Source organism: Mesoplodon densirostris, chromosome 1 (genome assembly GCF_025265405.1).
Source record: "Mesoplodon densirostris isolate mMesDen1 chromosome 1, mMesDen1 primary haplotype, whole genome shotgun sequence".
NCBI classification, from domain to species: Eukaryota; Metazoa; Chordata; class Mammalia; order Artiodactyla; family Ziphiidae; genus Mesoplodon; species Mesoplodon densirostris.
In genome coordinates, this window is record NC_082661.1 from 61,724,362 (window position 1) to 61,737,686 (window position 13,325).

Genomic DNA, 13,325 nt, shown 5'->3' on the forward strand with positions numbered 1-13,325 from the left:
TGCTAAAATTATAAGAAATTTAAGTATCAGTGTCCATAAATACAAGTTTTACTGATCTACAACTATGCTTATTCAATTATGTATCATCTATGGAAGCTTTCATACTACCACAGCAAAGCAGTAGTTGAGACAGACCATATGGCCTGCAAAGTCTACAATATTTACTCTCTAGACCTTTAGAGAAAAGGTTTGCCAACCAACCCATGGTCTAACCAACACTAAATCCAGTCACAGCATAAAAATCCCCTACTCAAAATCTTCCAATTCTGGGACTTCCCTGGTGGTCTAGTGGTTAAGAATCCACCTTCCAATGCAGGGGATGCAGGTTTGATCCCTGGTTGGGGAACTAAGATCCCACATGCCACGGGGCAGCTAAGCCTGTGTGCTCTAGAGCCCTCAGGCCACAACTAGAGAGCCCATGTGCTCCAAAGCCCGCACACCACAACTAGAGAGAAGGCTGCATGCTGCAATGAAGAGCCCACACCACAACAAAAGATCCCACATACCGCTACTAAGACCCGACACAACCAAATGAATAAATAGATAATTTTTTTTTAAAAAAAGAAAATAAAAACTACCAATTCCTTCCCAGCTCATTCACTGTGAAGGCTACATCTTTACAGACTAGAAATCCCTAGAAGACATGGATGATCAGCTGCCTGCAAATCATTTCTCCTACTATTCTCCCCTTTGCTCAGTCTGGCCTAGCCATACGAGCTCCCGCTCCTTTAATATGTGAAGCAAAGTCCTACTGATGGACCCCTTCCCCTGCTCTTCCCTCTCTTTGGAAACCTCTTATCCAGATCTACATGGTTCATTCTCACTTCCCTCTGGTAACAGCCCAAATTTTGACTTAGTGAGGTCTTTCTAAACCAAACTGCTCCCTTTCCCTATTTCCAGTCCTCATTCCCCTTCTCTGTTTTATTTTTTCCATCTGACATACTACATATTGTTTATTTTTCATTGTGTATTTCCTCTTCTAAAATGTAAGCTCCATTAGGACAGCAACTTTTATCATGTGTTTCATTACCTATCTTATTTTTTTCTAAAGTCTATAATAATGCTGGGCATATAATATGCACTCAATAAATATCTGCTATATGATTAATTTTTAAAATACCTTAAATAATTGACATTTCATCTTTCTTCTACAAAAAAGTTTTAATAACAAAAAAATCAAAACATAAAAACTGAGCCCTTAAAAGTCATCCATAATCATCGTCATCATCATCAACAAGCCCTGGAACTGATTAAACTTAATAATACTAGCAAAATCACCACAGATTGAGTATTTATCTCAAGAAGTATAATCAAGATTTTAATCACAAGATAAAACCTACCTGCAATAGTAATACAAAGTGTTTACTTGCAAAATCCTGATTCTGTAGTCCACAGCATCCCAAGCACAAAACAGCCAGATTTCTTACTGTAGGATGAACACTTATTATTCCAGGAAGAATCTAAAATGAATTAGAAATTAAAATAATTTTGACTAGGATAAGAAATTTACAATAGTATATTAAAAAAATGCAAATTTCTGTATGATTTCACAGACCTACTTCATTTCCATGTAGTCTATTAATCCAAAAAAGTCAACTTTTGGTTTAAAAAAGGTAAATATTAAATCAGTAAAACAGAAGAATACAGTCAGAGCAAAATACAGTCTGATCATGAGATACCTTTCCTCCACCTGCCAAAACTGACTCAATGGCTTCCCAATGCTCATAGAAAAGATAAAACCCCTTAACATAATATATGATACACCTCATTGTTAGTCTTTTCCAGTATCACCTTATACTATGCTATCTCTTGCTCTCTGTTTATTCAATTGAGCTGATTTCAATGCCTCCCATTCAGTGCTGTCCACTAGAAATATAATGCAAGCCAAGTACGTCATTTAAAATTTTTTAGTAGCCACACTAAAGTGAAAAGAAAAAGATGAAACTAATTTTAATACATTTTATTTTACTCAATATAGACAAAATATCAATACGACATGTAATCAATATTAAAAAATTGAGATTTGTTTTTTAGCTGTGCCTTTTTTCATGTTTATAAAAAATTGAGATAATCTCTGTTGTCTGTACTAAGGGTTTGAAACCCAATGTACTTTTACATTTATAAATATGTATAAATATATATATATATATTTGGACTAGATTTAATAGCCACAGGTTTTTAATATCCACCTGTGGCTGGTGGCTACCATACTGAAGAGAGTAGGTCTAGATCATTCTTCCCTCTTTTTCACATAGTTAATGTCTACTCAAACATCATTTCAAGGTCACCTTCCATAAACAGATGAAATCTCATTATCATAAATTCACATATGACCATAAAGCTCTTCTTCATAGCAATTATCAATGGCATAAGCTTTCACTTGTTTATTTGATTGATGCCCCCCCTCACTTGACCAGAAGATCCAAAAGGGTAGTCTACACGTGTTCTGTACACCATGTACACTCTATCCCCAGCACTGGGTGTACAGATGTTCAATAAATATTTGTTCACTTAATATATGATTTTTATTTAAAGCACAGTAATTTCATTAAAATATTATAACTCCTATATTTAAATACCTTACTCATTTACATCCCTCTATAGTCTCTTTCAATCTTTAGACAGATTGTTTTTATATACTTAAAATCATTATGACCATTCAATTTTGTGTTCTTTCTTCCCTCAATATTGTGTTTCCCCATATATATATGTAAGTCTTCATATTTACTACTTCAATTGTGCAGTTAATTATACCATCATTTATGATTCTCTTGCAATAGAACCAGACATAAAGTATACAAGCAGAACTTTAAAAGTATCACTTTTCACTAGAGACATCTGCTTTGTTAAAAATAAAACTAAATTCTAACGGTTTAACAGATCTAGTTTTAATCAGCTCTGGACTGTTATAAACAATAATTGGTCTTCTTTACTACATTTAGAAACTCATGACAATCCAAGAACTTGATTTTAGATCACATTCATTGGCTGTTTTTCACTACTCCCAAGTAAAAACAATTTGGGGAGAATCCTGGAAGAGGTTGGATACATTCAAAATTTGCTTTGGATAAGTAGCACTATTAAAAAGAATACTCTAGGGACTTCCCTGGTGGCGCAGTGGTTGAGAGTCCACCTGCCGATGCAGGGGACACGGGTTCGTGCCCCAGTCCGGGAGGATCCCACATGCCGCGGAGCGGCTGGGTCCATGAGCCATGGCCGCTGAGCCTGCACGTCCGGAGCCTGTGCTCCACAACGGGAGAGGCCACACAGTGAGAGGCCCACGTACCACAAAAAAAAAAAAAAAAAGAATACTCTAAAGCTGCATGTCTAATACTATCACCACTAACCACATGTGGCTACTGAACACTTGAAATATGACTAGTCCAGATTGACATGTGCTTTAAGACTTAGTATGAAGAACAGAATGTAAAATATCTCAATAAAATATTGATTAAATGATGAAATTATAATATTTGGAGTATACTAGGTTAAATATATTAAAATATATTTAAATTAATGTATATTAGAATTTCACATTTCTTTTGAATTTTTAAATGTGGCTACTAGAAAATTTAAAGTTACATGTGGTTTGCATTATATTTCTATCAGACAATGTGGTTCTAAAGGCTTGTGGTATTTATATCCCTCTAGTCAGTAAAATGGAGATTACCTATGAAGGGTTACTTTAGTAAAGTCCTTAAATATATAATAATAAACAAATTCCTTTCACAGGGCTTACAATGTAACCTTCTCAGTCTTTCTACACAGCAAGATTCTGGTTCTTAAATATTCCTTATGTATCTCAGTATTTCCTCTTACTATTCAAAAAACGAAGATATTCTGCATCTCTTTCCAACATAAAATAATTTTTTCAAACTTTCTAAAGGAATAATTATAACTTATATACCAGGTCCTTTACATGCATTATCTTAATCTAATCCTCACAATATGAAGCAGCCACTGTATTATTTTTTCTTTTTTACCATTTATATTTATCAGATGTTTAAAATCGTCTTTTCATTCTTTCGAACCCCAAGGAACATATTACTTATAAAATGATGAAGGCGTGAGCTAAAATAAAGCCTCAAAGTGCACCAACATACCAAAGATTCAATGATGCCATTCATGGTTGCACCTATACCTGTTGAAGTGCACATCTGTTTCAACAGTTCATAGCACAAAATAAGACACTTCTGTAGTGTTTCAGCATCATTCTAAAATGAAACACAAAATATTCAGCATTAGTGAAAATATATTCTGCCCATCCCTTAAGTGTTTACTTTCTCGAGGCTTTTTGTCCAAGACATGTTGTCTCTATACACATTCCCTGCACAACCTTATCCTGTCACAAAATTTACCATTTATAAGCTGGTTCAACTATTTTCTAAGTTTCAGATTCATATATAAAAGTGCCATAAGACATTTCCTCTTGTATGGTCCACAGGCTTCCCAAACTCAAAATGCCCAAAAGGGAACTAACCAATCATTACCCAAATTCCTCTTTTTGTGCTACCTCCATAAATTTCACTGCCATCTACCCAGCTGTCCAAACCAAAAGACCTAGGATACATTCTTGACTCACTCTTCTCCTTGTTACTAATTCTTAAATACTTCTCAAATCCATCACTTCTTTCCATATCCACCATCATTATCTTGTTCAGACTGCACTCATCTCAATCCTACATTACTGTAACAGTCTTCAAACTAGTATGCCTGCAGGCAATTCATTTCCTGAGTTAACAGTGATCTTTATAAGACATAAATCTCATCTTTACGTGGTACACCGTGATCTTTGGGTAAGGGACAATTTTTAAAATATTGTTTATACAAGGCCTTACATGAATTGTCCCTTAATTTCTTCCCCCAGATTTATCTCTCATCTCTCCGCCTCAATTCTTTAGTCATGTGTACCTGAAGTTTTTAAACACAACAGGCACTCTTTAACTTCTAGGCCTTCACACACATCATTCCATCTGCCTATAACATTCCCTTAACAACTCACTGAGGAGAGATGACACAGAGTGCATTAAAAGCACAATCAAAGCCACTTGCCTGGGTTTGAATCCTGCCTCTACCATTTACTATCTGTATAACTTCAGGCAAGTTACTTGCCTTCTATAAAGTAAGGCTAATTGTACCAATTCCGTTAGGTCATAATGAGAATCAAATGAATTTATACTTGTGAATACCACAAAAAAAGGATCCTGTAACTACTTGCTTATATTATTTTTATTCAAATCTCAAGTTGAAACATTTCTTTTGGGGAAGCCAATACCACCCTCTCCATAAAACCCCTATACTTACCTGAACATAGCATTTACTATACTCTACTGTAATTATACTGTAATAGATTTATAACCCTTAAATAGGACAAATGAACAGATAAATGGTCAAAGCAAGTAAAGTTAAACAGATAATATTAATCACGATAGATCATCCTAGTTAAAATTTTCCTAATTCAGACCTGCAGTTTATATCATTTTTCAGTTTAGATTTTCATTTTACACTTTAAATTTGCTCCTCAAATTTAAGAGCCTATAATGATCCACTGACTTGGTCAAACAAAAGAAATAAGGTACTTAGCTATGAAAATAAAATTCAGGCATACCCATTGGGAAGGTGGGGTGTTAGAGCAGGGATGTCTATGGCTGCAGAGCTCAAGGACATAACATAACTTACAAAACTCTCCTGTATAGTAAACTCTTCCCTATCCAGCATTCTCTTTGTAAGAATAATCAGCACTTCCCAAACCAAAACTACAGTAATAAATGATGTTTACTACAAAAGGCAAGATCCCAAAAGACCTCCTGAATTACAGTTAATAGCAAATACTATAGTAATTGATACCATTCTACCTTACATTAAAATAATATTCGTGTACCAAATACAACTAAGTTAATTAAAAAAGACTGCTGAAACAAAGCTTTAAATGTTATTAGATATATGTTTAGTATTTCTTTTTTTTTATTTTTATTGGAGTATAGTTGATTTACAATGTTGTGTTAGTTTCAGGTGTACAGCAAAGTGAATCAGTTATACATACACATATATCCACTTTTTTTTTTTTAAGATTCTTTTCCCATATAGGCCATTACAGAGTATTGAGTAGAGTTCCCTGTGATATACAGCAGGTTCTTATTAGTTATCTATTTTATACAGTATTTCATTTAAAATAACAAAGTTACTCAGTTTCTTCTAAAAAAAAAGTAATTAAACTTTAAAAAAATATGTGTATAATGGCACTGTTACTACAGAAATTCTTTTCCTAGCAGTGGAAAGGTCATGAGTCTTCCACAAATAAGGGAAAGATGCATTTTCCTTTTCTAAACCATTCAAGACAAACAAAACAAAACAAAACAAAGAGAAGGAAATCACTGGAAGGTAGGTTTCCTTGGCAAGGAAGAAAGACTTCAGATTCTAGGGATTAGCAGGACAAGGGAGCAAATCAAATAAAATCCTAGATACAATAATTAAAGTTCATTAAAACCTTTCGAAGTCCAAAATAGAAAGGAACAGGCAGAAAAATATTATTTTTGTATTAGTTCATGGTATTGTTAAAAATCCCTCCTAAGTGAATATATTTCAGCAGCTGAGTTAAGAAAACAAGGTTTAGTTGAGATGATTAACAGTAGCTGAAATTTAATATGAAAAATGTATCTATACCTTCTCTATGTGGACTTCTTTAATTTCAAGTTGCTCTATCTCTTTCAATAGGTTTATTTTGGCATCTTCTAATGCTTTTATTTCTTCTTTTAATTCTGATGCTTGATTAAAATCCTGTAAGTTAATGCAATTTTCCAAAGCTGCTTTTGCCTCAATAAGTTTAACTTTTATTTCAGCCATCTAAGAAAAGATATAAATTGTGTAAACACCAAACAAAAACTATTAATGTGAAATCTGTAGCGAACTAAAGAGTATCATTTAGAACCATTTCAACCACCTAGAAGTTAAGCAGTCAGGTACATACAGAAAAAGTGGTAGTCTTCCTGAAACAGAGATAGACAAATCTTTCAGACTGACATAATCTGATAACATTTTAGATACTCTTATATAGTTTAATCGTTAATCAATAATTTGACTTTGTGCAATTTTGAAAATGTACAAGAAGAAATAAAAGGCTTGCACAACTACAATATACTCAAGCATTTCTTTAATTTAGAAGACAGTTACCTTGAGTTCGTTCTTTCTTGCAACAGCTGGATCATTATTAACACCAACAGTAACAATGGGTGCCCGAATCTCTGAGATAATTTCTGTAACCTGATACGTTATAATTCAGAATACATGCTTTAATATATGTTATATATCAGAAAATGATATCAAACTGTTAAACAAAACTCCAAACTGTATCCACAATCTCTTGAAAAATAGAGCAAAATATACAAGCAAAAATGGCACACATTCTATTCGCTAGACAATTTTAGAAAAAAAATGACCAAACAATACATCTGACTAAAAACTCTTAAGATTATGGGAAGGTAAATAGGCACACAGACATTGAAGACAAATTCTCTTTCATATAGTGCTTTAAAACAGAAAAAATGAAAATAGCATCTAATATTAGGCACCATAAAACTAAAATTTTCTGCCTAAAATCCTCAACTCCCTCCTTTGTTCAGCTCCAATGGGAGTGGAATATAAAAAATTAGAATACTCTTTTATTCTTCCTTTGGGTATACAAGGCATAAATAATGACAGCAAATTAAACACTTTCCTTTCAGAGCCACTGGGCATTGGAGTTGGCCAATTCAGGAAAAAGCTGCATCACAAATGAAGGTACCTTAAGCAGGTGCTGGATAACCACTAACTGGGGATGTTGTAGAAAGAATTTATGTTATGTATAAGTATATCTATATAAGGAAGGAGTGGAAAAGACAACCTTTGAATTAACTCGCAACTCCAAGACTATACAATTTTATGAAAATCAATGATACAGGCCTCTCTTTTTGGGCTACCCCAGAGAAAATAACACTTGAATATAGTAAAATAATAGATAATATTTATTTCTGTATTTACCAAGCACTTTATGAACATTGCTTCATTGAACAATGAAAGATACATTTTATTATTATTATTTTGCAGACAAGTAAAAATTCTAAATTAAATAACTCAGGCAAAGCCACAAATCCAGAAAGTGTCCAAGGGGATTTGAACCCAGGTATGTATAAATTCAGTCGGCCCTCAAACCTTCTAACAACCAATGCCTATATGTCACCTCTTCCCTAACCTGCTCCATTTCAAACTGATTCAACACAATGATAGGTATGGTAAAAGAAAGGAGATTTTTTTTAAATGTGTGTGAGAGAGATTTGGTTTTAAGAAGTTTAAAGACTTGATAAAGAGACAAAACTAAAACAAAAGCAATTAAAGACAAATAAAGCCAAAAGTACTGAAAAGAGAATAAGACAACCCTCAATGTTATTGACCAAAACCTTTTATCTCTATCAAGAATGAAGAAAATTACTTACAATCTGTATTCTCTTATTATCATCTATAATCATGTGGAGCAGTCTCTCAACAAGAAAAGAAATTAGGGATACTGGGGTGGTGGGTAGAGTAAGAATCTCCTGTAAGATAGCCAGCAGTCGTTTCCTGCATTCAAAAAGAACTATTTTAATTTCAGTACAAGAGTAGAAACACATTGTATCTCTAACATTTCACCTATTCTGCAGACTTAATTACAGACTTAATTTGTCTTTTTTATATTTATCACAATAGGTACAAAAATATATGTACAGACTTTAGACTAAAATTCACGTTCTGAAAAAAAAATTATAAATGGCCCTATAATCTTTCATAAATCAACATGATGAAATGACAAAATACCATAAGTGAATCAAACCTTTTAGACTGTATTTATTATAGAGAGGACTAGTAATACTAATAGAAAATTTTAAGCAAAAACCTGCAATTTTATTGATTTATTCTGAAGGAACTGAATTAGAAACTTATATTTCCATATATATACATATATTCATATATAGAGAGAGAAATTAGGAGAAAGAGAAACAGAGACAGTATATAAATATATTTCCTCTTACATACTCCATATATATTATATAAGAGGAAAGAGAACACTTCATATAACACTTTAGGGAGCTAGGTTAAATATATTTAATCATATTGTAACAAGACTGTATTTCAACACATAAAATTAGAAGCGCAAATTAGAACAAGGGTTTACATTTAAATGTACCTTCCTCCTTCTTCATTGGTATCCAAAAACTTGATAATTAGAATCAACTGTTGACCTATAAACTCTTTTGTCATCAAATTGCCAATATAAGAAAAATCACCTCTCTGTTCTTCATTAACAACCGGAATGCTCTGAATATAACTAAAACAAGCACAATTAATAAGATGTAGAATCTGTTTAGAAACATTAAACATTAAACAGCTCCCCATTACGTCAGAAAAGGTCATCTTCTGCTCATATCAGTCCAAATATATGTTTATACCATGTTATACTAATCCTGATCTACAGAGTAACTTCTGTGTTATTGTCATGAACTTCTGTGAACTTACTGGCTTGATTCAAAAGAATTTGGAAAATATATTTTCATTAAAGATTCAAATTTCCTATGGGAAATTTTCAAAAGGTACATATTTGTATCTCTCAAAATAACTAATTATTTCAATGTCACTAGTATTCTCAATTATAAAGTTCTAAATCCCTTCTCCAAAAATCCAATTATTCAGAAAGAGCTAGTCTTCCCTCATCATCCTTAATTAACCATTATTTTGTTTAAAAGAACAGTAGTACGGGCCTCCCTGGTGGCGCAAGTGGTTGAGAGTCCGCCTGCCGATGCAGGGGATACGGGTTCGTGCCCCGGTCTGGGAGGATCCCATATGCCGCGGAGCGGCTGGGCCCGTGAGCCATGGCCGCGGAGCCTGCGCGTCCGGAGCCTGTGCTCCGCAACGGGGGAGGCCACAACAGTGAGAGGCCCGCATACCGCAAAAAAAAAAAAAAAAAAAAAAAAAAAAAAAAAAAAAAAGAACAGTAGTAGAAATAGTAATTACATAAGTAATGCATGAATACAATGACCTTTTTAAAAAAATCAGAAAAATATAGATAGCTTCATGAATTTGTAGTACCCTTGCTTAGGGGCCCTACTAATCTCTATATTGTTCTTATTTTAGTGTAGGTGCTACTAAGCAAGCACCATCAACTACCCTTTTATTTTTACTATCACTGCCCAAATTAAAGCCTTTTACAACCCTCACCTAGATAACATTCAACAGTCTACCAGAAGGTCTCCTTTTTTGTGTGGGAACAAAAAAAAGCTACTTAAAAACAGAATTAAGAGTTTAAGTAGAATTAAGAGTTTAAACCTATACAACTAGGTGCCTTTAGGTTGGAAGTAATATATGAAATGATAATCCTGATGAAAAATGTCATTTTAAATTATCAACAAAAATCAAGTTATAAACACTGCAGAATAATTATGAATAAATGAACTGACTCATAAAATGACAGCCAAGAGTAAATAAAAGCTCATAAATCTCTGGCAATGATATTAGGACCTTCAAGGGCATCAGCCACCCTTTGGATTCTAGCAGGAAACTAAACAAAAGCTACAAAACTAATAATTATCAAAATCAATAAATCAGTAGAGTTACTGATTTCTGACAAGCTAAGAAACCTTCACTCACCTTTGAATCCCTCCTACTTCTCCATCCCAGCTTTAGCACAACGCATAGTATCAAGACTTTGAATTTATTTTTAAAAATACCCAAAGAGTAGTTGTTTCATTAATAATTACAAATCCTGAACTGCATAAATACAACTTAAAATCGACCTACCAATTTTAATTACCATGAAATCGTCTTTCCAACCATTTTTAAAGGTAGTCATTATAATGAAGAGACCACTCAAGAAAGTCTTTTTTTAAACTCTCTAAGATTTAAGGTAGCTTTCTTTAAATTCTATTAGTGTCCCTTTTTCTTACTCAAATTTGATAGGCTCATTTAACATCCCCGATTTCTCTCTTTATGTGAACACCTCAATTAACAGGAAATCATTTTGTATCAGCATTCTGAGTCGCTAACTCTTCCTGCTACAAAATGCCTGAGAATACATTTGAGATTATCAAGAAACCATTTTTCCATTTAATTTTGTTTCTGTTCTTGAGAAAATGAATCCTATCTAGTGACACTGCTCCAAAAAGAAAATCATCCTATTTCTTAAGTATTCTTTCAATAATTAAATATGATCTTTAAAGCTTTCCTTTTTATATGTGAAAAAAACAAGTTGATCCAAGTAATTTATTTCAAAACTCACAGATTAAGTGACAAAGGAAATAGAAGAATCCCTGACCTCTTAAAGTTAGAGGAACCAAGCTCTTTACATGTTAATTTTCAGTAACTAAGAATTAATCAATCTGTGAACCAGTCTTTGAGATGCTCACTCTCTGTTATTTAAATATAATATTTAACATTTCCTCATATTTTCTTGTATTTTTTCAATATTCTATGAGCACTTATTACTTTTATATAAACATATATTATTAAGCATTGCATCAAAATTCATTCCTTTTGAGTACATTTCAACATGGCCCAAACAGCATTATAATGAATACTCCAGTTAAATATTAAAGCCTGAAATAATTACCCTTAAAACTCTAAGTAGATTCCCACATTTTTCATGTTACTATGAGCTCAAGCTATAAGTCTCCATATTGACTCACGTTTAAGATATTTATGGATTCAATGTTTTGCATACAAAATTCAAATATGTTCTTAGCTTTGCTCCCTAACTTATATGTGGGGCCATTATACACGAAAGCAGGACACTATATTTCACACCAAGAGAATTCAGGCCCATAATCCATATTATACGTAAAGCTTTTTAAAAAATGCATCAAAATCATGAAGTTTAAAATCTACACACCAATATCTATTAAAAAAAAATATAACCTTTGGCCCAGCAATTCCACTTCTGGGAATCAACCCTACAAAATCCCAAACATACATAAAAATGTAAAGAAAGTTTAAAACACCTTCATCAGTGAAAACTGAAAACACCCTAAATGTCCATCAATAGAAGAGTAAATTAAACGTTACCACTGTACTATGAAGTGATAGGCTGTTATTAAGATTGTGATAGATTTGTACTGATATGTACCAATATAATGATCTCAGATAGTAGTTGAAAAAACCCAAAAACATGTATAGTGTGTTATATTTTTAAAAACCATGCATTTAGTATATGTGTATGTGAATGTAGAGAAAGAGGGTTGAAAGTGTATACCCCAAATTGTTTAGATGTTAACTCTAAGGAGATTAATGGGATTGAGGAATTAGGAGTAAGAGGAAATACCGCATTTTTATTCTGTATACTTCTGTATTTGAATTTTGACAAGAATGCATTCATGTTTTACTTGTACAATTTTACTTGTATAATTTTAAAGTGAACTAAGTAGAAACTAGAGTAATTCAAATAATTTAAGAAAAAGATATTTTGAAAAAACTTTTTAAAAAACAAAAGCCAAACAGTAACAGTTTTAATTAATACTAAAACTGGCCAAAGGTCCACCCTGTCAGTTGGAAAACTATGGCCCATGCACCAGATAGAGCCTGCTGCTTGTTTCTGTACAGCTTGCAAGCTAAGATTTTTACATCTTTAAATGATATATATATATGTAAATATATGTGTAAAAATATATACATGTGAAAATCATATGAAATTCAAATTTTAGTGTCCATAAAAGTTGATGAAAGATTGATCAGAAAACAATCACACTTATTCATTACATATTTTCTGTGGCTGCTCTTGCAGTACCACCGCAGAACTGAGTCGTTGTGACAGACAGCATGGCCCACAGACTCTAAAATATTTACCGTCTGGCACTTAGAAAAAGTTTGCCAACCAATTTCAAAGAGCAACACATCATCATTATCAACTTTATGGAGAAATGTTCATCATTACATCTTACCAGTTTTAAGGAAATGTCCCAAAACATACTGAATTTGGTCTTTCAGTATACTGACCAGCACAGGATATTCTTTAGAAAGACTCAATGTGTATACCTATTTATCCTTGCCTATCCAAAAAAATGGTTTTCAACTTATTCTCAATCAAGCATGGCTTTGAGGGAGGGGGCTGGGAAGTTAACACATACAACAACACAAGTACAACACAAGTACATCCCAAACCAAAGAAAACAATTTTACCTCAGTAAATACTCAGCGTATACTACAGGCTCTGGCAAAATCTGCTCTAAAAATTCTTCACCTTCATCTCCTTTTGATCTCAAATATTCACAAAGGACACGCCAATACAAAGCAATTTCAGGAGTTAATGTATCTGCTGGAATCAATTTCCT

The 13,325-nt window shown here is 33.1% G+C and overlaps 1 protein-coding gene and 1 pseudogene across 1 annotated transcript in view; both read right to left on the bottom strand.

Moving 5' to 3' along the window:
• Nucleotides 1-13,325, bottom strand: part of NCAPG (non-SMC condensin I complex subunit G) — a 45,583-nt gene that overhangs the window by 26,164 nt on the left and 6,094 nt on the right. The window contains exons 7-13 of the mRNA XM_060103801.1: nucleotides 13,174-13,323; nucleotides 9,197-9,337; nucleotides 8,469-8,592; nucleotides 7,171-7,260; nucleotides 6,664-6,843; nucleotides 4,104-4,214; nucleotides 1,341-1,460 (exon numbers count right to left, since the gene is read on the bottom strand). Of these exons, the coding sequence (XP_059959784.1) occupies nucleotides 1,341-1,460; nucleotides 4,104-4,214; nucleotides 6,664-6,843; nucleotides 7,171-7,260; nucleotides 8,469-8,592; nucleotides 9,197-9,337; nucleotides 13,174-13,323 (916 nt within the window). The remainder of the gene's footprint in view (nucleotides 1-1,340; nucleotides 1,461-4,103; nucleotides 4,215-6,663; nucleotides 6,844-7,170; nucleotides 7,261-8,468; nucleotides 8,593-9,196; nucleotides 9,338-13,173; nucleotides 13,324-13,325) is intronic.
• LOC132501582 (U6 spliceosomal RNA) lies at nucleotides 10,063-10,163 on the bottom strand (annotated as a pseudogene).